The sequence below is a fragment of the Trachypithecus francoisi genome, unplaced genomic scaffold (assembly GCF_009764315.1).
Source record: "Trachypithecus francoisi isolate TF-2019V2 unplaced genomic scaffold, Tfra_2.0 Lachesis_group4, whole genome shotgun sequence".
Classification (NCBI taxonomy): domain Eukaryota; kingdom Metazoa; phylum Chordata; class Mammalia; order Primates; family Cercopithecidae; genus Trachypithecus; species Trachypithecus francoisi.
Window position 1 is genome coordinate 31,541,464 of NW_022681469.1, and position 25,690 is coordinate 31,567,153.

Consider the following 25,690-nt stretch of genomic DNA (forward strand, 5'->3'; position numbering starts at 1 on the left):
TGGGTTTGGTCATTTAACTTAGGCTTTTTTTTTTTTTTTTTTCTTCTTGAAACAACTTTAATTGCAATTAGTTTAATCTCTGACTGAATGGTGATACTTCAGTCCTGATTCTGAAGGCAAAGCGTAGGGTGGACATGATTTTTCTGAGGTACATGGGAGAGTGCAATACTTATGATGGCTTTTTCTTTTTTTGTTGTTACATAGCAGTTATAGGAAATTTAAAATGGGGCTAGTTTTTTTTTTTTTATAAGAAAAAAGTAGATTTGGTTTTCCTTACATTCATTTTCAAAGCATGTCATCTGGTGTTACGTTCCCAAGACAACAGCTGTTTGTGTTAGTCTGTGAGTTTCTCAGTGGGGGAAAGACTGTATCTTTCATATTTCTAGTGAGTAACAGTGTACCTGGTATTTAATATGTGCTCAATAAGTGTTTGTTAGATTAAACTAAAAGATTCCCAAAGTAGGCGCTGCCCTAAGATAATGTTATTCTACTTATAAGTTTATTGTGGTATGTGGCAGTGCTCTATAATGAACACACACACACATATATATATATATATATATTTTTTGAGGCGGAGTCTCGCTCTGTCGCCCGGACTGGAGTGCAGTGGCCAGATCTCAGCTCACTGCAAGCTCCACCTCCCGGGTTTACGCCATTCTCCTGCCTCAGCCTCCCGAGTAGCTGGGACTACAGGCGCCCACCACCTCGCCCGGCTAGTTTTTGTATTTTTAGTAGAGACGGGGTTTCACCGTGTTAGCCAGGATGGTCTCAATCTCCTGACCTCGTGATCCGCCCGTCTCGGCCTCCCAAAGTGCTGGGATTACAGGCTTGAGCCACCGTGCCCAGCCTTATATTTTTAACCAACCCTTACAGGTGATAGTTTTAGGACAAAACTTTCAATTTCTTAAGTTTTCTTTGTATCTTTGAATCCTTATGTTAAGGATGATCAGTAAGAAATTTCCTTCAGGAGTTGTGATGAGGAACGTACATTTATTTGCTTGCAGTGTTTGGATGATATTGTAATTAAGTGGTCATCCTAAAGAAGATTGAGTTTATGTTTGAGCCAATAGTAAGCAAGCAGTATACCAATTAAGAAGCATTCTTGTCATCACTTAAAATGGGCATTGACCAAAATGTCAGTGCGTTAAGAAAATGAAACCTTATCTTTGTCTAGCATAGAAGAGTTAAAATTAATGTCATATTGTAATGTGACTGCCATCCAACCTAATGTAAAATTGAATACTGATTCCTTTTGAAAACATATTTTAAACATTTTCATCAGTACATGCAGTGCACTTGCTATTAAAGAATAACACAAGATAAACCCTTGATGAAGTTTAAGCAGTTTTTGTTGAGCACCTGTTATGTGTGAAAATCTGGAATATACAGTCATTAATCTTTAGCTATCAAAAGCCTTTCCTTTGGAGGGCTGGATGTTTGAAAGGTACTGATCTATGTAAGCAGTAAGTGGTGATTTCTAAGATAATTTAAAACCCTAAGGCAAGAAAGAGAGCAATATAGGAAAAGAAGAAGGAAGTCAGCATGGCTGTCTGTTTCTCAACATCAAGAGCTGTGGAGGAACTTTATGTTGCTGTCTAGATGACCATGTCTGTTGTCTCAGGTGACAGGAAGTTTTAGCTATTGACAGAGGCACTTACAGTTGGCTGTGTCCAATTGTAAGTGAGCAGAGCAATCAGAAAATTGTAGCTGACTTTGAATAAAGTCATTCCGTCTCCATGGGGAAAAAATAACAAAATCTTAAATGGTGACTGAAACTAAGGGAAAAACTTTTATTATCTCTGTTTGTGGACTGAGACACACCTTATTTTTCTCATTTGTTAAATATATAAGTGGAATTAGAAAAGTTTTAAAGTCTCATTTTTGACTCCTTAGTTAACATAGATTATAAAAATCTTATTTTTAGAGAAGGTTTTTTAATACATAGAGCTCTATAGTATTTCATTTAGCAAATGTCAGTCATACATTATCCTGAGGGCTGGAGTAACGGTGAGCATCAGAGATATCTTCTCTGTTCTAATCTTCCAGTTTAATGGGGATATGGAAAAGTAATTAATTACAAAATTGTGGATAAGCTAGTATAGATGTCTAGGGTGCTGTGAGAGTGTAGGTGAAGGATTTTTAACAAACAAACAACAACAACAACAAAAAAAAGAGAAGTAGTTGATTATTGAAGGCTTCCTGGAGGAAGTGACATCTATACTGGGATCTGAAGGATTATTAGAAGTGAATCAGATCAGGAAAGTGGGAGAACGTTATAGTCAGGATAAAATATAGGTGAAGGCCTGAAAAGTGAGGGAAAGGGAACATTTGGTGTATCTGTGGACCTGAAAGAAATCTGGACTGCTTGGATCAACAATAACACACACTTTCTCTCCCTCTCCTTCTCCCTTTCTCTCTCTCTCTCTCTCTCTCTCTCCTCTCTCTCTCTTCTCTCTCTCTCTCTGTCTCTCTGTCTCTCTCTCTCTCTCTCTCTCTCTCTCTCTCTCCTCTCTCTCTCTCTCTGTGTGTGGAGAGAGGGTGGCGGGGGTAAGGGGAAGCATTTGTGATTGATAATTAAGATTGATTAGTTAAGGTTAGAGGCAAATACTTTTTTTTGGATGTTTATTGAGAATAAATATACAGTCCCTACTGAATATAACTAACTGTATAATTAGGACTAGTTAAGAAATTGATAGCCTCTTTATTTTTCTGTGATTGAGAAGCTGGTAGGCAAAGTGATATGTCTGATTTAGGGATGCAGTCTTATATTTTACACTTGACTATTATTTATGTATAACCTCATATTGTTTACAGACTGATTATGCTTTAAATTTGCAGCCATGTACATGTATCCTGTTTAAATCTTAAGTTGAATTCTAAAGTTAAACCTAGTTGACATATTTTGGTGTTCTTCTTCAATCTTTTTTGACTATCCTTAAAGGCAGAATTGAATCTGTATTATGGGTCTAGCAGGTTTTGTAGTTTAGAATCAGTGTACAAAAGTTTCCTGTTTTCTTCCCACTGCTACTATACTCACCTACACTTCCTGAGAACTATATATAGGTCAATTAGAGAGGCTGAGCCAAAGCATTTTCTAAAAGCAGTCTACCTCTCATAGTTTGTCACTCACTTATGAAGTTAACTATGAACTAAAGATATTAGCAGTCCGTTGCCAGGATATTTTGTAATGTGAAATGGACTTCAGAAATATATATATGAGAATTTACTTTTATGTAAAGAAAAACACTCAGGCTATTCTCTGAATCTTTTTAAATTTATATTTTCAGAGTTTGTGGTAATAAGGACTAGTGGAGTAAACATAGATTTGGATTTGGGAAATGGTAGAAATTATTTTATTCTATACATTTTTTCCAGTAGATACGCAAGTATATAATTTCCCTGGGATTTAGGTTCATATTTTCTTTAATAATTCTTCAACTTAGGTTTGGTTAGGTTTGTTCTATTTTACAACATGAGTAAACCAAAGTACAAAGATTATAAAGCTTTTTAAGGTCACAGAAGTAGATAATATCAGATTTGGAATCTCTCAAGACTTAGTAAAGTTGTGATAACCTGGTAACTTTTTTGCAGTAGAATTTTGAATGCTTGAATCAACAATAATTCTCTCCCCCGCCCCCCGCCGTGTGTATGTTGGGGTAGGGGAAATGATTTATCATCGTTTTCAAAATGATAAAATACACTTCAAAGATTAAATGTAAACAGATTGCAAAAGATTGAATCCGATCTATTTAACTTTTATAGACCCTACTATATTAATTATTCTTCAAAGATAGTTGATACTCTTTAGTAGTCCCAGTGCTTATTAAATGGTTAAATGCTTCTTAAATGACACAACACTTTGCACTTTGACAGTCTTAAGGATATTTTTCAGGGTACTTGGGTCTTTTTCTGTTCAAGTCAATATATTGTCATTTAAAAAATTTTTTAATTTGAGGAAAGTAAAGGTACATTAATTAGTAAAGTACTGCAGATCAGTTTTGCCACCTTACCTGTGGCAAAGAGCTGTAGGAAAATAGTGACTAAAGACCTTCTGTTTGTATTTTATTTCTGATGGATGTTTTTATTTTAAAGATCAGGTGCTTTTTGCCATTTATTTTTTCTCTGCCTAAAGATATTCTTTCATAGTACTTAGATTCCCTAGATTAATAGCGTTTCTTCAACAAATAGTTTTTGAGCATTGTAAGAACTGAATACGTTACGCTTGTAAATAAGGCTTATTCTTGGCTGCTTTGGAGTGTATAATCTAGTAGAGAAGATAGGCATTAAACTAGTAATTACATCAATAATTAATTGTAATTGGGGTGTTTTAAGGGAGAAAGGCTTTGAATGAATTTGTAGTGCCGTCAAGAGGCGTAAGCAAAGTTCAAAATTATGTCTCACTATGGACAAAGATTCTCTACTTTGTAGAGAATCACGCTAAATAGCCATAATCCCATGCTGGCCCAGAACCTGAAGTAATTTGAACTGAATTTAAAAAGAAAAGTCACAGGCAATCCTGTCATACAGTTTTGACTTTCTTTAAGGAATCAGGGGAAAATGTATTGAAAAACTCCTTGCTTACTTCCTTATACAGAAAAGAGCTTGAAAGAACCAGCCAAAAAGTTTGCCAGGGAATAATGGGGGAACATTTAATTTTTCTGCCCTACTCCAAATCTGTTAAATCAGAACCTCTAGGGGAGGGCTATGTACATCTTTATTCCCAGCTCATTGTAATGATTAACCTCATGTCGGAACCACTGCCTTGGGATATATCAAGAATTAATTGGCTGCTGAAGTGGGAACGAAGCATCAATTTTAGTTGTCCTGATTTCCAAGTGATAGTAGAGTTTTGCTTAGAATTTAGTCTATAACGTAGTTCTAAATATACTGTGGTAGAAATTGGCAATGCCTATATTTTGTTTTCAAAGACAAAATACACTTTGGTCTGTCAACAGTGGTTGTCCAGTTTAAAAGTGCATGTTAAAGTTACCTTTTGTGTTAAGTTTTTCTTTTCTTTTTTCTCTCAGGAACTAAACAACTTAAGCATATTTTATTAAAAGATGTGGACACTATTTTTGAATGTAAGTTATGCCGCAGTCTCTTCAGAGGATTACCAAATTTAATTACCCATAAAAAATTCTACTGCCCACCAAGTCTCCAGATGGATGACAGTAAGTTTTTTTCATATATTCAGTTATGCATTTTACAGCTAAGTATTCTTATACTGCAACTATACATTTGCATTAAAATGGTGTCTAGTTACTGATAATTTGATAATGATGTCTAGTTACAGATAATTTTTAGGTGGAGATGGAGAATAAAATTAAATACTTGACTCAGTGTTACATTCAGTTTCTTAGGTACTTTGATATCAATAGTTTCCACTTGGGTTTTCCTAAAGATGACATTTAAGAGGTTAGATTTAAGAGGATATTTATTTGTATTAAAATATTGGATATTGTTTTAGAATGTTTATATGGGCCATAAATAGATACTTCTTTTTACTCCTTTTTTCTTTAACAATTTGCAACTAGATGTGATTGATCACTTATTTAGATTTCCCTTAAGTAAATGAGAAGGTTGGGAATAAAGAACAAAGAATGAGGTAAATTTGTTCATTTCTTGGGAATGGTGGAGAGCATCAAAAAGTCTTTATTAATCTTCCTAGTGTTTTCTAGGTCTTGATTTGAAGATCAGTTTTGTTCTCAGAAAAATTTATATAAGTCATTTTCTCAGAAATTACATTATGTTACAGGCTAACTTGAGATCCAGTATAACTTTATGTGATAAAGGCAGATAGCAAACTAATATAAAGTCTTTCTGGAATAGAATGTTTGTTTTGAATACAGTATATTGTCTTTGTGTGATTAAGCTGGCAATATATCTAATGGTATTTTTTTCTTTAAAGAATTAATGTAAATTAAAAAAATTCAATATTGGGTTACCTTATTATTTCTTGTTTAGGGATTTAACTCTTTGTTGATTTACAAAATATAGAACTTACTTTGTCAGTCTGATACCATAGATGCATTGTGGATTCTGTGCATTTTTCAACTTAACCTTTTTGGGATCGGTATGAAATGCAATCTCCAAATAAGTATGGCTTTAATTATAATGAAGCTGGCTTAAAGTATATTATAGAGCATTGATTAAATAAAAATTTTATATTTATCTGGAAATTTTTCCTACTACTATTTGATCTTACTATTCTCTCATTGAGGTATAAATTAAAAAGCAGTCTGTAGAGATTCATTCCAAATCTAAACTTTAAATTAAAATACTGGTAGAAAATTAGTTTGACTTTAGGTAGTTATTTATTTTTTAGTTGTAGAGTTAACTTATAGAGTGAAATGGATAAATTGGATTTGCTAGATTATTGTGCACTTGTCTTGGCAATACTCATTCTAGAAATACTTTTGTGAAAGTATTTTTCTTATAGACACTACTTTATTCATCTTAAAAAACAGATGAATAGACTAGAAGAGCTATAATGAATCACTTCCTGATTGGTATAGATACCAGATTTGGTACTAAATTTGTAGCTAGATTTTGGAGTAGTAATACGTGGAACCCTAACCAGTGTTAGACAACTCTGTTACGATAGGACAGTTGATTGCTTGTAGAGGGTGTAATTATTATACAAGGAAATAAAATTACCTATGGTTTTTAAATAAATCTGTATAGTTTTAATCATTTGTTTTAGTAAAATTGAGTCATGTTAAGAAGACGTGTAATAGGACTGAGTTTAGCAAATACTTCTACACATCATCCCATTTATGTTTACGTGTTTGCTTACAAATCTTTCATTTTCATAAGATGCTCAAATAGATTAGATTAGACTATTATGGATTAAGCTAATAGGAATGCTGTTATGTTTTCTAAAAAATACCATTTTTGTTTATGTAGTAACATTTTTCATGCTGTTTTATCAATCTTGAGTTATGAGAATTTGAGTTGCCTTTGCTAGTCTAAAACGTTCAGACTAAATATGAAATATCATTATTTAGGACACTTAAGTGCTTATATATTTTGTATTAAGTGCATTTGAAGCAAAAGTAGTCCTTCAGATTATATATGTTCCTTAACGTTTTTGTGTATCATGATGAGAATTTAAATTAAAGGAATTTTAGTTTAATACTAGTTTTTGTCTTTGTAGAATATTGAAAAGTAGATAATGCTCTTATAAAAATAAACTGGTAATATAATAGATTCTGAGATAAAGGTTCATATATCTTAAAATATTAGAGGGCTAGAGCAGGCTAATTACTTCAGATTAAAATGTTGTTTTTTCCTTAACAGACCTTCCTGATGTAAATGATAAACAAAGTCAAGCCATAAATGATCTCCTAGAAGCCATATATCCAAGTGTGGACAAACGAGAATATATTATTAAGCTAGAACCCATAGAAACTAATCAAAATGCAGTGTTTCAATATATTTCGAGGACTGATAATCCTATTGAAGTCACAGAGTCAAGCAGTACTCCTGAACAAACCGAAGTTCAAATACAGGAAACTAGCACTGAACAGTCAAAAACAGTACCGGTTACAGATACAGAGGTGGAAACTGTAGAGCCCCCTCCTGTTGAGATTGTTACAGATGAAGTTGCACCTACATGTGATGAACAACCTCAGGAGTCGCAGGCTGACTTGGAAACTTCTGACAATTCTGATTTTGGTCACCAGTTGATATGTTGTCTTTGTAGAAAAGAATTCAATTCTAGACGAGGTGTTCGCCGTCACATTCGAAAAGTACACAAGAAAAAGATGGAAGAACTAAAAAAGTACATTGAAACACGAAAGAATCCAAACCAGTCCTCTAAAGGACGCAGTAAGAATGTTCTAGTTCCATTAAGTAGGAGTTGTCCAGTATGTTGTAAATCATTTGCTACAAAAGCGAATGTAAGGAGGCATTTTGATGAAGTTCATAGAGGACTAAGGAGGGATTCAATTACTCCTGATATAGCAACAAAGCCTGGGCAACCTTTGTTCCTGGATTCTATTTCTCCTAAAAAATCTTTTAAGACTCGAAAACAAAAGTCGTCTTCAAAGGCTGAATACAATTTAACTGCATGCAAATGCCTCCTTTGCAAGAGGAAATATAGTTCACAAATAATGCTTAAAAGACATATGCAAATTGTCCACAAGATAACTCTTTCTGGAACAAACTCTAAAAGAGATAAAGGCCCTAATAATACTGCCAACAGTTCAGAAATAAAAGTTAAAGTTGAACCAGCAGATTCTGTAGAATCTTCACCCCCTTCCATTACCCATTCTCCACAGAATGAATTAAAGGGAACAAATCATTCAAATGAAAAAAAGAACACACCGGCAGCACAGAAAAATAAAGTTAAACAAGACTCTGAAAGCCCTAAATCAACTAGTCCGTCAGCTGCAGGTGGCCAGCAAAAAACCAGGAAACCAAAACTTTCAGCTGGCTTTGACTTTAAGCAACTTTACTGTAAACTTTGTAAACGTCAGTTTACTTCCAAACAGAACTTGACTAAACACATCGAGTTGCACACAGATGGAAATAACATTTATGTTAAATTCTACAAGTGTCCTCTTTGCACTTATGAAACTCGTCGGAAACGCGATGTGATACGGCATATAACTGTGGTTCATAAAAAGTCATCTCGTTATCTTGGGAAAATAACAGCCAGTTTAGAGATCAGAGCTATAAAAAAGCCTATTGATTTTGTTCTAAATAAAGTGGCAAAAAGAGGCCCTTCGAGGGATGAAGCAAAACATAGTGATTCAAAACATGATGGCACTTCTAACTCTCCTAGTAAAAAGTATGAAGTAGCTGACGTCGGTATTGAAGTAAAAGTCACAAAAAACTTTTCTCTTCACAGATGCAATAAATGTGGAAAGGCGTTTGCCAAAAAGACTTATCTTGAACATCATAAGAAAACTCATAAGGCAAATGCTTCCAATTCACCTGAAGGAAACAAAACCAAAGGCCGAAGTACAAGATCTAAGGCTCTTGTCTGGTGAGGAACAGTTACAGAGTTTTGCTTTTTTCCCCCCATCGAACTAAAAAAAAAATCATTTGACCATAATTTATAGCTGGTTCCATTTTAACACGTTTGCTTCCATATATCTCATGGCAGTGGGAACTGCAAGAGTAATGTGCATATTGCATTTACCTCTTCAGTGACCTTTATTCCAGTGGCTTGGGAACAAAAGTTAACTTCAGAACTTATCTTCCACAGGACAATGCAATTAGTTATAGGTAGATGGCACAGGGTCAGTGCTTTCCTTTTAATGTTGTAAAATATATACGTTTATATTGGCTTATGTTTACAATAGAAGTCTTCTGTTTAACTAACTTTGCACAGGTTTAATTTGATTCAGTGACTTAGTCTACTAATTAATGAATTGTAGGAAAGTTAAATATATTAGAATGAACTTGTGAAGGTGATAATTATAGGAAAAAATATTTTGAGGCACTGTAATTATTGTAAAAATTATCTGTGACGGCTAAATAAAGTGCTGCACTCAGAAAAAAAAATCCCCAAATTGAATTAAAAATGATTAGCATTTATCATTTACTTTTAACATAGTGCTTCCAGGCAAAGGGGGAAAGTTGGTAAATAGAAGTTTGGATTTTTTTTCCTTCTCCTTGGGAGTGTGTGTTAGTTACTGTTCTTTAGTTTTGATCTATGGAAACAATGCTTATTTAGGTTTCAGATGCTCTTATTTTTCCCTCTTTTTAATAAACTTTTTGGTGATAATTTTAACATAGTTAATATTGTTAACTAGGGTTTTTTTGTGGTTGTGCATTGTAAGAAAAGTAAAATTAAAACTCATATTTGGAAGAAAGAAAAATACTGCTTTTTGGTTTTTTTTTTTTTGTTTTTTTGTTTTTTGAGATGGAGTATTGCTCTTGTTGCCCAGGCTGGAGTGTAGTGGTGCGATCTCGGCTCACTGCCTCCTCCGCCTCCTGGGTTCAAGCAATTCTCCTGCCTCAGCCTCCCAAGTAGCTGGGATTACAGGCATGAGCCACCAGGCCTGGCTAATTTTGTATTTTTAGTGGAGATGGGGTTTCATCATGTTGGTCAGGCTGGTCTCAAACTCCTGACCTCAGGTGATCTGCCCACCTCAGCCTCCCGAAGTGCTGGGGTTACAGGCATGAGCCACCGCGCCCTGCCAAAAACTACTTTTTAAAGAAGGTTTGGAACAAACGTAGATTTTTTAAAAATGCAATATAAAATGAGTAGACTCGCTATACTTGTTTTCGCAAGTCTATATATATTTTAAAAGTTCACCTTCTGTACCTGTGTCCCTTGTATTAAGGCATTTAATGTATTTAATGAGTATTAAATTAGTTTCAGATTCAGGTTCTAAAGCAAAATACTAGTTTGAGTGCTGTGTAGGTTAAATGTTGTGGTTTGATTATCACACATTTTTTTATTTGTGTGGAAAACTTGAGATGAAACCATCTTTTAGAAGTAATTTACTGTTGCATAATTTTAAAAACAAGGTTTTATTAGTAAACTCAAAAGTGTTCATTTATTCCCATTTCTCCTCAGATAACTTCAAGTGATGTACGAAAAGGTTTGGAGTTCATTTTTGTGGAAAGACTTTAAATTGGTGTTAGAACCACTAAACATCTTCAAATGGTACTAAGAGGAAAAAAAGAGAAACATTTTTCTAAATATTCAACTATAACTGCTGTTTTCTGACTAAAATAATAACCATCTAACCACTTGTTTCTAAGGCACTGCCTATTCCAGCACTTTCAAGTAGCTGTGACATTACATGTTGTCATCACAGTCCATCAGCTAACCACCCTTGACCTTGTGCATTTGGTCTACAGTTTCTACAAAAATGTTACAAATTTTGTTTTCTAAACAATTTGTTGATTAAGTGTTCAACAACCTGAAGAAAATATCAATTTTTAATTGACAAAGACTTTATATCTTAGTGATTTTAGTTTTATTTCACTTTATTTGGCAACATTTTCATCTGAATTGTATAGATATATGATTTTCTAGTGAGTGTATGTTAGGAACAAAAGACAAAATAGTATCAGCACATTATAAATATTTAGCTTACTAAATATTTGTAATTATTTTTACATCCATTTATTTCTAGCTTGTTCTCCAGCACTTAAGTGTTTGAAAGTTTCATCCTAAAGTATACACTATAGGAAAGTTCCAGTTCATTTTCATGCATGGATTATTACATTTTTCACTTGTAAACGTAGGTTTTTATGAAAATTAAACATTCCCCGATTTTTCTTTAAATTTTATACAAAGCACTTTAATGATAGATGCACCCTTATTTTTCAGTTCCTATTTTTTTAAAGACCACACATTTACTAATGTTAATATAAAGGTAATAAATAGCTTACTGATATTTTATGGATGCAGACAATCCATGCACAACCACTTCTTATGATACTAGTTTATTTCCTTAAATATTGCTACAAAAGGAAGATGCGGGTGTAAGCCCTGATTTTTTTTCTCCCAAGAAAAATCTTAAAGGACCACTTTAGATAATATTTGATTCCTACTGTAAAATTTAGAAAATGATTAATTCTTGTCCATTTTTGTAATCAAGATTTTAGGAAAAGCAGAAATACATCTATCTTTATGAAATTTTGGGCAGGTTTTTGTGTATCAATATTTTGTACTTTTTAGGGAATATTTTATTTTTTAGTTATTTGTGTCAAATTATAATTATAAAAGGTACAGCAGAAAATATACCATGTTTTTATATAGGTTCACACCTGTACTTAGGAGGGACCCTGTCCATCTATATACTTTTTGTATAAAATTTTAAAATGTTAAAGATCCACAAGGTCTTAATAAAATGATTCTATAGCTAGAAAAACATTTACCTTCCCAGTGCTTTGCACTAAAATATACTGTGAAAGGAAACTAGAAAGACTGTAACTATTGCTGGAAATGTTCTATATTGAATGTACATGCTCTTGTTGGAAAAATGTACTATATGTGATGGAAATAAACCAGACTCGAAGTTATTTCAGCTAAATGTGCTTCAGCAAAGGTGCATTGGTTGAAACTTAAATGTTTTATTATCAAATTTAAACTTATTCAGTGACTATGAGCAGCTACACTTGAATTATATTCTGATAGTTTTATTTCTAAGAAATAGAGTAATAATTTCTCTTTAATTTAAAAACAGATTTACTTTCCAAGATATTGAAAATTTGTACTTATAGACCTAACTTTAATAACTAATAGTATAATATATTTAGGGAACTAAATGTGTAGGTGGGTATTTCATTTATAAGCCATCTTCATTAGTTGCACATTATTAAACCTATATGTTTGACTTTTGCAAGGTGTTATCTTTTATGCATTCCTACACACAAGACATATTCCAAAGAGATTTTCCAGATAAGTGCCAATAACCCCTGAAAAGATATGAGGATTCCTAAAAAGCTTGGGGTTGCTCTTTGCAGCATCCTCTCATTTGTATGCCAGCCTTTCCCTCTCTGCTTGCTTGCTAAATACTATAGAGAAGAAAGAAAAATTGATGTTGGAGGTGGGGAGCCCATTGCTAGAATTCCCTTACTCTACCCACCTGTTTCTACAGGACCATTCACAGTATGTCTCCTCTGTAGTAATTCTGGGGCCACAGAATAGGAATCTACAGGAGGAAATAAATGAGAGTTCTAGAGCTGTCAAAAGATTTCATCTGGGTCATGTAGGAAAAATAGCACTGTGTCAGTACTTGCCTAAATTAGAGAGATTGGAAACATCATAATAGCTGGATTAATTGATAATGGCATATGTAAGAGAAGCTGAACTAGGACCAGTTTAGAAAGGTAGAACAAACAAGTGACCAGAAAGTATTGTTCTTCGTATTCCTTTCTGATCTTCATCCTTCCTGATTTGACTTGAGCTCTGTCGTTTCAGGGGCTCAGGCTTAAGGCTCTTGAGAAGAGGCCTAAGAAGTTTGTGCCAGAAGCTTTTCTGCATGTAGACTACATAAACACATATTTAGGTGACTTTTTATTGTTATAGTGAGGATTAAAGCACACAAAGAGCCATCATAAACTGCTTATTTTATATAAGACCTATCTGGCTATAAATTATATCTACCTTTGCTGCTATTTGATCAGTTAAGAGTTTTCCTATAGAATTCAACTTACCATCCTTCCTAGAGATGCCTTCCATTCCTAAGTGTGGTGGAAGAGGAGAAACAACAGGTACAGGTTGCACTTCAGCTTCATAAGTTTGAATAGTACAAATGAGAGCTGAAGTATAGCTGACATTGGGCAGGTGTTCACTAGACATGCCTTGAATACACAACAACCTTTTTTGTTTGTTTGTTTATGTCTCCATTCCCTCCCCCTCCCGTTTACTCTTTAAGAAGAAAACCTTTGAAGAATGTATGCATTACCCATTCTTAGGTTTTAGTTTTTTGTCTAGTTTTGTATATATGAATTAAGTTTTTGATTGACACTGGTTGCTTTAGTTGTTGAAATGTACCTTCAGATTTTTTAGGAACATATTATATTACTTTATGGTCAATAAATAGTCTGTTGTACTCAGTTTGCATTTAAGAGCCTATGGATGCAGTAGTGGGGAGTTAATAATTTTGCTATGGCATGAGGCTGTGGGTATAGAAAGAGGAGTTTCCCTGTAGGTGTTATGGTAAATACATGTGGAGATAGGTACAAGTGGCTATCATTTCCTGTTGTGAAGTTGCAAAAGATCTCTTAAAACAGCGTGACTTCTGAAAATAAGATAGAGATGCTTCAAAAATTTTGGAAATTATGTTTCCAGGTTTCCTGCAGTGACCCATTAAAGTATTCTAGATCCCTAGTTTGGAGTTGGAGAAGTTATTTTTCTAATGGAATCCATAGATTATCAGGATTATGATTTAGCCATGGCTTTCAGTTGATCTGAAGCCAAGCTCTAAGATATATGCGGCAGGATATTGGCTGTGCTGTTAGACAAAATCCTCCTGTACTCTGTGCTATCCTTTCGTCTCTCTTTGACTTTAAGAGCTAAAGGGATCCTTGGTAAAATTGAAAAGGAATAAGGATCAGCAATTTCAGGAATAGCTGTTCTGTGGTTTTTAAGGTGTTAAACACATGGTAGAATGCAGATTCAAAACATGTCTCACTTAAAACCTACAATTATTTTGGCTTTTCTAACTAACTTTCCAGATTCATTTCTCTCCTCCTAATTTGTTTCTATACCCTATTCCTCTGAGCTTCCAGCTCCTACCTTGCCTTTATTTCCTCTAGTTTAATAGAAACCATTAGTACCAAGATAGCTAATGTGTTTTTTGGAAGGGTAAGAGTGTGGAAAATGCGGCTCATTTCCTCCTGAATCTTTATTGCTCCACACCAAATTTGGGAGGCTTATTATTTTCAAGCCTCTTCCTCTACATATTTTCACCACTACAACACCACAAACAAAAAGGGACCTAGCATACCATAGGTGCATCTGCTTGAGAAAATGCCCAGAGTTGGAGGTTTTGATGTTTGTGTCCACTCAGCAGAATTAATCTGCTTGATTGTCCATTTTTGATGTCGGGGACTGTCTTGATAATTTTTGTATGGTGCCTAGCACATTTTCATGTATACCAAGACACTTTAAATAAATATTTGATAATGGCGTTAAGGCAAGGAAGCCTTTTCCATCTCTAAATTGTACTATCATGTATTTTGAGACTTTGAGTCTTAAAATTTTATCTTCTCAATATTGATGAATTTCACTTATTTTTAGGAAATTTTACCAGTGTTAAGTGTTTATAAAAAAGAAAGATAATTCTTAGTAATAGCTAATAATAATGAACATTTATGGTGTGCTTGTTATATGCCAAGCACTCTGCTAAATCTTTACGCACATAATGTCCCTAATCCTACCAACAACTCTATGAAGTAAAACCTGTTCTTTCATTATCCCTATTTTATGGAACAGAAAACAGAAACTTAGAGAAGTTCTCTGATTTACTTAGGTTCACATAGCTGGTAAGAAACTTACACTAGATCTGACAAAACCTGTGCCCTTAGTGCAACCTTACATTTGCACATTTTAGTATTTGCAAAGCACATTTACTACATTATCATTTTGTCAGCTTAATGTAATGATCTGGAACTTTAGTTGGTGAAATTTTTGGATCCATAAATTATTTCCTATGTGAGACCTTGTGCAAGTTTACTTAAACCTTCCGTGCCTTAATTACCTATAAGGGGGATTATAGTTACCTATAATGGGGCTATTATTTCTTATCTCATAGGTTTTTCTGAGGATAAAATGAAAAATACCTATAATGTACTTAGAATAGTTCCTGGCATATCACAATAAATGTTATATAATATTGCTGTAAGTGACTTGCACAAACTCAAGTATGGAATTTTTTACCTATTTAATTGTGGATAGAAATTTATACATTAGATGAGAGAATTTTATTGCTACACATTCATTTTTATCTGCTGATTTTGTATTTAATTGGGACAGTGAAGGCAACCAACTATATTATTTGCTACTAATTCTCTTCTAGTCAGATACTAGTAGTTTATCATTCTCATACATTTTTCATTTACTTTGAAAAAGACATTAGGGAGTTTTAAGCACATTGATTTTAAGTTAGGCTTTGTTTTTATGGTTTCTCCCCAGAATAATACATATATCTCAACCTTTGCATTAGTTATTTGTCTCATCACACAACTGTTTTACTTTTGGTCATGTTTAAGATACTGACATGAAGCAAATATTAATTGGATAACATGCTAAAATATTTTGATGAAACAAAACTTGTAGCAGTGTAGTACTACTTGAAAGGAAGCATTCAATTATGGAAATAAAAGATTCTTCAGGAGAGCACGATTTGGGCTGAATCAGAAATTTCTTTGGTGAATGTGTCATGAAGAGATAAAAAGAGAATAGGAATTATTAAAAGTCCTGTCAATGGTTGTCATTTGTGGCAGTACTCCACATTTTAGCTAAGGCCCTAGTACTGTTACATTATCTGCTGACAGAGTTTACTCTCACACCTGACTGTTTTTGATCTGACTTTTTAAATCATAAGGTGATGATTTTAGAAATGTCAGTGTTTAGGGACTAGTATAATTTGCATCTCCAGAGAACCTTTGAGTCCCTAGATTTGGATGACTCGTTACATCCTGAACTTCAGATCAGATGCTGGTATTCTTATACCTGTGCAGCTTCTTTATGTTTCTGATACTCAAGTGCTTGTGTCAGGTAGCGAGAACATATTCCTGGGATGCAAAACATTGTAATGTTTAAACAGTAGAATGTTGTGATTGAAAAAATAACCAAAATAAACAAAACACCCTGTCTTTGGATGCTTGAGCATCCTATCTGGCTGTCCTGCTCTGTATAATCTGGCAACATTTTCAGTACACGAGTATGTAATGATGTTATGTTCAGATGAGAAATTATACCAAAATGAATCTTAGGTGCATTTAGCTTTCATTACAAGTTAGAGTTTGAAAATTGGATTTTAATCCCATCTGTTTGTGGGACTGTCCTGAAAATAAATTAGCTCTGAGAAATAGAACTGTGGCTTTTAGTCAGACTTTCACAGCTGTGCAAAAGTGTTTTTAAAAACAGTTGAAACTCTTCTTACTTTGGTGTACCCGAACCCTGAAGTACCTGCTAGTTGTGACTAGTAGCTTTTATTTTAGATGGACAGAAAGAGCAAAGAATACTTTTCTTCTAAGAAAAAAATAGTGAAGCATTAGGAACATAGTGTGCACAAAGGATTGAATTACATGAACCACCCAGGACTTTTAGGGAAATAATTTTTATGTAGTTTCCTTCAGTTTTGACATAGAAGTTGTTGAGTAAGATGTTAGGGTAGTTTTATGTAAACTTCTCTAGGAGAGTAGCCATGTTATTTGCATGCCTCTTGCTTATTAGATATATATCAAATTCCTTGTGATGCAGTGCACTGGGCATTTGTAGATGTTTGAGAATTTTTTAGCCTCATTCTCCTTTCTTTGTGTAGGTAGGCTTTGAGAGGATGATAGGGTAATGAGGCCCATAGAGATAAACAAGAACACATTTAGTGAAACTTACAAATAATTTTCCGGACTTAGAAGTTATACTTTCCACAAAATGTCTTCCCAATTTTCCGATTTTTCCTTTCTTTACCTGGCCATCTTGACTAATCAGCTATTGTTTATTGTGATTCTAAGAGAACAACTTCACTTATTTCCCATAAAATTCAGCCACAAGCATATTTACACATACATAAGGGCAAGAAATTTTTAAAGGAGTTTTTGGTTTTGTTTATTTAACTGCCCTGGATATCTTTTTAATTTCAAAGTGCACAATTGTAATGGTAGGAGGTGTTAATTTTTAAGGTTCAGGATAGAGACCCTTCTCTCTAGAACAGTTAATTAGGGGTAAGTAACACTGTTCAAACCACAAATGCTGCAAGATGGAAGTCAGACCTACAGTGCTTGGATTGCCAGTCATCATCCAGCTTGCCATGTCATCTAACTGGAGGTGTGTGAGTGCATATGTACCCATATATACAAATGTTATGTTATGCTCTTTTTTTGAGTTGCAAGCACAGAATTTTACTTGGTAACTCCTAAGGGGAATTTTATGAGAAGACTTTATTTGGGGTAATATGGGAGATGTGAGTGACCAGGCCTTATAGGAATCCAAGGGTAATTGTACAACTTGGCTTCACCATTCAGATTTCAACTAGGTAGGTGTTACAGAAATTAGAAAAAAAGAAATCAGTGCAACTCTAGTGTGTGGATGTTGCCCTCGAGCAGCAGAAGTATTGCTTCTCCGCTGCTATTAGTCCTTTTCAGGCTGCTTTATTTTTTTTTAAACGAATTACCTCACCCTGTGTCTTCTCAATATGGTCATAACTGCCTCGTTCTGCCCTCTGTGTCTTTCAGCTACTTTCCCCTTCTGTACAGCTTGAGTTCAATCTCCCATAAGAGGAAATCTAATTAGTCCAGTTAGATACATTGCCTGTTGGGCAAATCTCTCATGTCAGGCCCTTTCATAGGTTGCTGGTCAGTCTGTAGATTGGCTGCTCTTGGGACAGTTGCTCTCTCTTGGTCCTGTCACTTGTGATCATGGTGGCAGAGTCAGTGGCATAAAACATGGCCCTGGGCCCCACAGTAGGAATCTTTTGGTGGGAATCTTTTAAAAGACGATAGTCCTAAAATGTGATGAGCTTTCCAGTATACATGTTTTTCTTTCTTTTGAAAGGTGACAGAATGAAAGGCAAGTTGTGATCTTGACTGTTATGTCAATGCAATATCAGCAGTCCTTTCCATACTGAGAAAACGTCTTTTGATCAGTATCTGCCTTTCCTTTTCTAAACTGCCTGATGATGATTCCTTCTTTGGCTTTGTAGATTCATAGACAGCCTAAAGTTTTCACTCAGAAAGAGCCATCACATTTTTTGTAGCAGCATATTAGGTCACTGTGTCAGTTGCTGCTATTTTCCAGACATCCACAATTATGCTGCACAGTTTGAGCTGGTGATTTAGTGAATCCTCAGAGTATTGTTTCTGCTTTTCTATTTGTGCTTTCCACATTGGGGCTTACTGTGCAATGGCTGCTTTATATCCTGGCATTCATTCCTTCAATGACAGACACTATCCAACATCCATCATATGCCTAGCATCATTCCATTCTTTTGGGGAAACAATCATACAATGGTTAAAGCACAGATTTTTTGAGTCAAGAAGACCTGAGTTCAAGTCCTGGCTTCTTTGCTTACTAGTTCTGTATTGTGGGCAAGTTACCAAATCTTTCTAAGCTTCAATTTTCCTGTCTGTAAAATGATTATATTAGAAACTACCTTATAGGTATGTTTATTGTGGGAGTTTATAAAAGCTTAATGATGTATATAATGTACTTAGCACAATACCTGACTCAGGGAAGAGCTCAGTAAATATTGCTGTTGTAGTGATCACTGAACTTGTATCAGTTTCTTTCTGAAATGCTTTCTAACACTTAGCTTCTGGTTATCTTGCTTTGCCATTTGATATTCGTTGCCTTCTTGTTGGCAATAATCCAAACGTTAAATGAAAAGTCAAATGTAACATCTGTGATAAAGCCAAGATACACAGAAGTTTATTAAGTTAGAGCACTTCGTTATTTTATGGGCCTTTATGCTGGAGTTTGATGCCATTTTTTCGTGGCATCTTTTGCTAATTGTTCAAGAATTTGCTGATCTTTTATGATATTATTTTGCTTCTTCATGATTAATGTCTTATTGAACAATATGTAGTTTTGAATAGCAATACTCAGGACACTTTTTTTTTTTTTTGTAAACATTAGGCTGTGGGTACAGGAATGTATTTTGAGTTTACAAGCAATAATTGTCTTCTTTGTATCACCAATGCCTTATAGTGTACCTAGCACACAGCAGTTGCTAAGAGAATGATGGAAGAAGAAAGAAGGAAGGCAGGAACAACACTTCAGTTATCTTCAGGCGAATCATTAGTCAGTAGTCTGTCTTGGCTTTTACTTCTTTTCCCATCACATGATCTAATCTGTATAGCTTCTCTACATGTGAGATTCCTCTTCATTTCTGGTTACTTATGGTTTCTGTTGCCTGCCTTCATCGTGTGAACCTTCTGGATTCTGTCATTGCTACTAAGTAATAGTGACAGGTTCAAACTCATGGTATGCTACATGGACTGTATTAGTATTAGCCCATATATAATTGCATGCTATATGGGTGTGCATTTAGTGATTTTTCTTGATAATTCTTAATATTTACCTTTGTTTAATTCATACTTAATCTAATTCCATGAAATGCAGCTCACCTTTCACTTCATGTTCCACTTCCAGATCCAAACAAAGCATGCCTACAATTGTTGATTGATGGTGCTTTCTCTCATTTACATAATCTTAAGAAGTGGAGTTGATTGGTTATCATTTCATTTATCCTTGCCTGTTTCAAACTTTTCACACTGTTCTTAAGCCTTCAGCCCCATCTTTGCTTCCTTTATAAAAGTCAGATCTTGCTTATATCATGACAAAAAGTAGAGGACATTTGTTTACGCTCTCTTTTCACATCAGGACTATTTTTTATCTGCTGTCCCTTCTTTGGGGGAAGAGCTGTTCTTCTGTTCCAAGTCCAACACTTCCACCCTTGCCTGTCTACTTCATTGGACTTTCTTCCAACAATTCCTCCTCTTTACCCCTCCCCAGCTTCTGTTTCCCTGTCCACTAGCTCGTCTTCCTCAACCTACAAACATGTTCAAATTCCTTTCAGTCAAAAAATAAACTTCTGTACTACCTTGAACCTGGTTACTGCCATCTAGTCTGTCAAACTTCCATGTTCTCTCATACTACCCTGTGTTAGTACTGATTCTGTCACACTGTAATTGTTTATTTCCTTCTTTTCCTTCTACATCAGGCTGTAAGCTTCTGAGAAATCTGTCTCTTGATCATGGTTGATTCACGAAAGCCCACGCTAGTTCCTAGTGCATCATAGGCATTCAGTAAATATTTTTTTGAATGAATGGATGAACAATGTTAGAGCCATGCCTATGCCATTCACTTTGTGAACCATCTGTAATTTTTTTCTACCCCTACATTTCAGTTGAAAGTTCACTTGAAGGTCACCACATAAATGTGAAATCTAGTGACTTCTCTCTTTACATCATGCTTGACCTCTGCAACCATTAGTGCTTACAAATTTACCTTTTCCACATATTCATGGTCACGTGTAAGTGGGTCACTTTGGGCCAGTTCCAGTATTGCATTCAGAAGAAGCAGAGAAGCCCCAAACCTTTGGAAAGTAATGAACTTCTGTAATATTTTAGTGAAATCTTCTAATGAGATAGAAATACACAATTACATAAAGCTCAGCAAACTTCAAATAAGTTCTCTTTACCCACCTTTCTTCCCAAACCCTTACACAGCTTGGCACCTTCAATCTCTCTTTTGTAACAGTTCACCCAAAACTTGTACACTTTTGGTCAAAAACCCCTTGTCCCTTGTCCCCTTTTTTCATATTCTATGTTTATTTTCTTCCAAGAACAGATTATTCTTTCCAGTTTAAATCACTTTAGCCTCTTTTGACTCCTTGCAACCAAGTTCTTTCATAAACCAGTTATCTTACTCAGTATTTTAGAAGTCCAGGAGCATTGTCTTGATTTCACTTGGTTTGCCCTTACGAACTTTCTTTGCATAGTTTTATTTAATCTCAATGCCTCACATCAGTGAGTTTTCCCTGACCTCCTGGGTGTCTCCCTTCTGTGTCTCTGTGGTGCCCCATTTATAACTCTCTTGAAATAATCTATTTCTATCTCTTCTCTAAGCTATACATTTCTTAAGGGTAGGGGTCCTGTCTTTTTTTTTTTATACCCCTGTATCTAGCATAGTACCTGGAACATGGTGGGTGTTGACAAATGTTTACTGGACTGATGTTTCTGTGAAATTTAATACTTTCTCTTTTGCCACTGACTTTTGTTTCGTTACTAGGTCTTCAAACATGGATTAAGATTTCCTTAATGTCTTTTTTTCTTTTTTTTTTTTTGTGACAGAGTCTTGCTCTGTCGCCGGGGCTGGAGTGCAGTGGCCGGATCTCAGCTCACTGCAAGCTCCGCCTCCCGGGTTCACGCCATTCTCCTGCCTCAGCCTCCGGAGTAGCTGGGACTACAGGCGCCCGCCACATCGCCCGGCTAGTTTTTTGTATTTTTAGTAGAGACGGGGTTTCACCGATTTAGCCAGGATGGTCTCGATCTCCCGACCTCGTGATCCGCCCGTCTCGGCCTCCCAAAGTGCTGGGATTACAGGCTTGAGCCACCGCGCCCGGCCTCTTTTTTTCTTTTTATATACTCTTAGTGATTCCTCTATTCCTAACATATCACTTACCACTTCTGTAAAGATGACTCCAGGTCCGTTTTCTAGTCTGGCCATTCTCCTTAAGACCATTTGTTTTCAAAGCTGCATATCAGACATCTCCACATGAATGTGTCACCGGTATCTTAAATGCAACAAAAAAACTAAGTAATCCAAACTTATCTTCCTTTTAAAATTTGTTCCTCCCTATGTGCTCCTTGTCTCAGTTATTCTAACCCCTACCCTTCCGGTTACCTATGCTAGTTGGAATCCTGGCAAATGCCTTAACTTCTTTCTTTTGTACTCTCCCTAATCTGTGATCAATGCCTATCCACCCTGCCTCTGCATGTTTGTCACATTTGCTTCCCCTTCCCATCTCTACTCTTAGTAGTTTTGTTATCGCTTACCTTCACTATTGCAGTAGTCTCTTAACTGACCTCTTCTCTAATCTGCCTTCCATGCTGTTGTTAGAAATATCTTCCTAAAACACAGATCTGTTGTTACTGTATGTTCATCACTTGACTAATTTACTTATCTTTGAGGTCTCTGCCAAATGTCACTTCTAAATAAAGATAAAGTATGTCTGCCTTCCTTGTTTGTTTCATGTTCCTTTCCTACTGTCATCTAATCCCATTTGTAATTATGTTTATATTTGTGCATTGGTTTGTTTAATGTCTTTCTTCCCACTGGAGAGATTTATGTAAGGGATTAGGGAGAGTTATGTAGACCCTGAGGCCTAGCACAATGCTTGGGACATAGTAACACTTAAAACATATCTGTTGAATGAGTGAATGGATAATAGCAAAGTATAGGCAGTACAGGCAAACAGATACCAAGAAGCAAAGGCACGGAAATTACAGGGTCCTAGACTCTTACTACATTCTCACAGACCTTAATCTGTAGTTTAAAATAGTAATGGGTTTCTCCCTTTTGGTTTTTGCATTTATTTCCCTAAGGATGAGAGTGAACAACTTAACTCCTCCACACTGACACTTTAGTGAGGGCACTGTGGAACCTTTTTAATCAGAAGATGGAACCAGGCTTGATGATGATTCAATCAAAGCAGTTTTAGTGTCACACTTGTCTGATGGAAGCAATTTGTATTTCTGAGGAAATTCCAATCAAATAACAGATCACTAGATTTTTTTCCTGGTCTAAATATTATTTTTGGGCATTTCCGCAAAAAGCTTTTTGGGAAAGGTAGTTCTTACGCTGGGGCTTGGAATAATTGTATCTCTGTGCTTGGTCTTGGAATAATTCTGTCTCTGTTGGAATTGTGCACACGTTGAGGCCTGAGGCCTCATCTTATATAGGGCCTTCACTGTGTGGCTTTTATCTATTCAGCATCTTAGGAGAGAATCATATTCAACATAGTTTTGCTTTAAGCTTTTTACTTGGTAACAGCAGTTTTGCCTTAAGTTCTAAAGCTTAATAACGAAACTGTGTTGAATGAGAGAACCTTTCCAAACAATACACTTTTCGACGTAAGCTGAGTTTGTTCATCCAAAGTCATCAAGAATAGGTTATGTTTAGAACACATGGAATGAATAAATATTAGTGAATTCATGAATATAGTTCATGGGCTAAACTTTATTGGATTTTAAATTTCTTTATATGTAATTCCATTCACCCATTTATTCAGCCATCTACACTTGAGCAACTACTTTACGCCAAGGACTGTACTAAACATTTAGGATTTGAAGAAAAATACGACTTGATTACTCTCAAGAATTTTATAAGTCTAGGCTTTTTTCATGTCTGAGGCCAGAGTGATTTTTCTTTTCCTTTTTTTCACTCAGGATGAAGTACATAGTGGTGTAATCCTAGTTGACTGCAGCCTCCAACTCCTAGGCTCAGGTGATTCTCCTTCCTCAGCTTCCTGAGTAGCTGGGATACAAGCCTGTACCACCACACCTAGCTAATTTTTATTATTTATTTTTTGTAGAGATGGGGTCTTTCTGTGTTGCTCAGGCTGGTCTTGAATCCTGACCTCAAGCAATCCTCCTGACTTGGCCTCACAAAGCGATGGGATTACAGGCATGCACCACCACACCTGGCCTTAGAGTGATTTTTAAAGTGCAAATTCATGGCCGGGCGCGGTGGCTCAAGCCTGTAATCCCAGCACTTTGGGAGGCCGAGACGGGTGGATCACGAGGTCAGGAGATCGAGACCATCCTGGCTAATACGGTGAAACCCCGTCTCTACTAAAAAATACAAAAACTAGCCGGGCGAGGTGGCGGGCGCCTGTAGTCCCAGCTACTTGGGAGGCTGAGGCAGGAGAATGGCGTAAACCCGGAGGCGGAGCTTGCAGTGAGCTGAGATCCGGCCACTGCACTCCAGCCTGGGCGACAGAGCGAGACTCCGTCTCAAAAAAAAAAAAAAAAAAAAAAAAAAAAAAGTGCAAATTCATGCTCTTTTTTTCCAAGGCCGCAGCTTGGAATGTCCTCTTGTATTACCCACCTCTCTCCTTTCAGGACTCGTTTCTTAGGAAACCTCCCTGTCTCTCCAAGGCAGCTGAGTACCCTTCAATATACTCATCCCACCCTCTCCCTCTCCTGTTGTGGCAGTTAGTGCCGTGTTTTGTAACTACCTGTTTATTTGGGTCTTCTCAGCTAGACTGAAAAAGGCCCTTGAAGGCAGGGCTGTGTCCTTGTGTCCTGAGTGCTGAACACAGTACCGAGTACACAGTTTGTGACCAATAGAATTTGTGGAGGGAATGCATTTTGGATGGAGGCTGTTGGTTAAGTGACCTGCAAAACTGCTCCAGTATTCATGCCAGGATCAGTCTTCTTTGCTCATTATTGATGAGAAGCAACACTAACTTATGTCTTTATTCCTAACTTAATTATACTCCCAAGTACACATTTGCATGCTTCATTACATACCTGTAGTTATATCAGTGACACTGATAAAGTATTTTTTCATATTTTAGTTCTCATGTTTTTGACTCTTTATTTTAACTTTGTTGTTGATTGAATTGAGTATTTGAGTTGCTGTTAGTATAAATAAAATTTTCCTCTTGGATGACTTACCATGTTAATAAAAAAAAAAATCACAAGTAATATTATGCGCTAGTGATACCTTGTGATTTCAAATTTATTTTGTTCCAGCAAAGAACCAGTTTGGGTCTCTTTGGAGAAGGGCATACATCTGAGTTGACCTCAACTTTTCTGTAGGAGAGATTATTGAATCTCCTATAAAGGATTATATGTAAATATATAAATTAACATTTGTCTGTTTTACAAAGTAGAGTGCCTGAAACATGAATATATAAAATGTTATTTTCAATGTACTAGAGTAGAGGAGTTTGATATTTAAAGGAGTTCTGTACTTTGGTAAAGCCACAATTCTTTTGATTACACTAGTGGTTGGTTATTTAATCAGGATATGAATTCAAATAGCTGACAAAATTTTGAAAAAAATGCAGATGTCTGGCTGACTCTGTCTAACATCTATCAGATTGCAATTTCTAGTGGTAGTGTCCAAGCTCCTATATATTTTGTACCAACTACACAGGTAATTTGATGGGATAACCAGAACTACTCAACTATATAAACCAGAGAACCTCGAACCTTAACATATGATCATATGGGACCTTGTTAAAATGCAGATTCTGAGTCAGGAACTCTGGGTGTGACCTTTTTTCCAGTTCCAGCGAGCTCCATGTGATGTTCATGCTGATGGTGCGTGATCCACACTTTGAACAATAAGGCTATAAATAATAACCATCTACATTTTAAAAGATTTCCTTTTTTTTTCATTTAAGTGTGGTGTATCTGTTCCTACTCTTGCTTATTCTATAAGACAAGTGTAATGGGCTTTAGGTCCAGTCTAAAATAGTTTTGTTTTGGATATTGTCTTCCATTAAAGTTTCAGTATGCATAGGATGAAACTTTGTCC

At 35.6% G+C, this 25,690-nt stretch overlaps 1 protein-coding gene across 3 annotated transcripts in view; it reads left to right on the top strand.

Moving 5' to 3' along the window:
• The window catches only part of ZNF800 (zinc finger protein 800), a 51,167-nt gene that overhangs the window by 10,539 nt on the left and 14,938 nt on the right, over positions 1–25,690 (top strand). For 2 of the 3 annotated variants that reach the window (XM_033194861.1, XM_033194860.1), the window contains 2 exons: positions 5,028–5,171; positions 7,300–8,992. In XM_033194861.1, the coding sequence (XP_033050752.1) occupies positions 5,028–5,171; positions 7,300–8,992 (1,837 nt within the window). Of the gene's footprint in view, positions 1–5,027; positions 5,172–7,299; positions 8,993–10,534; positions 12,311–25,690 lie in introns of those variants that run through there. The other variant, XM_033194862.1, reaches the window with a different exon arrangement.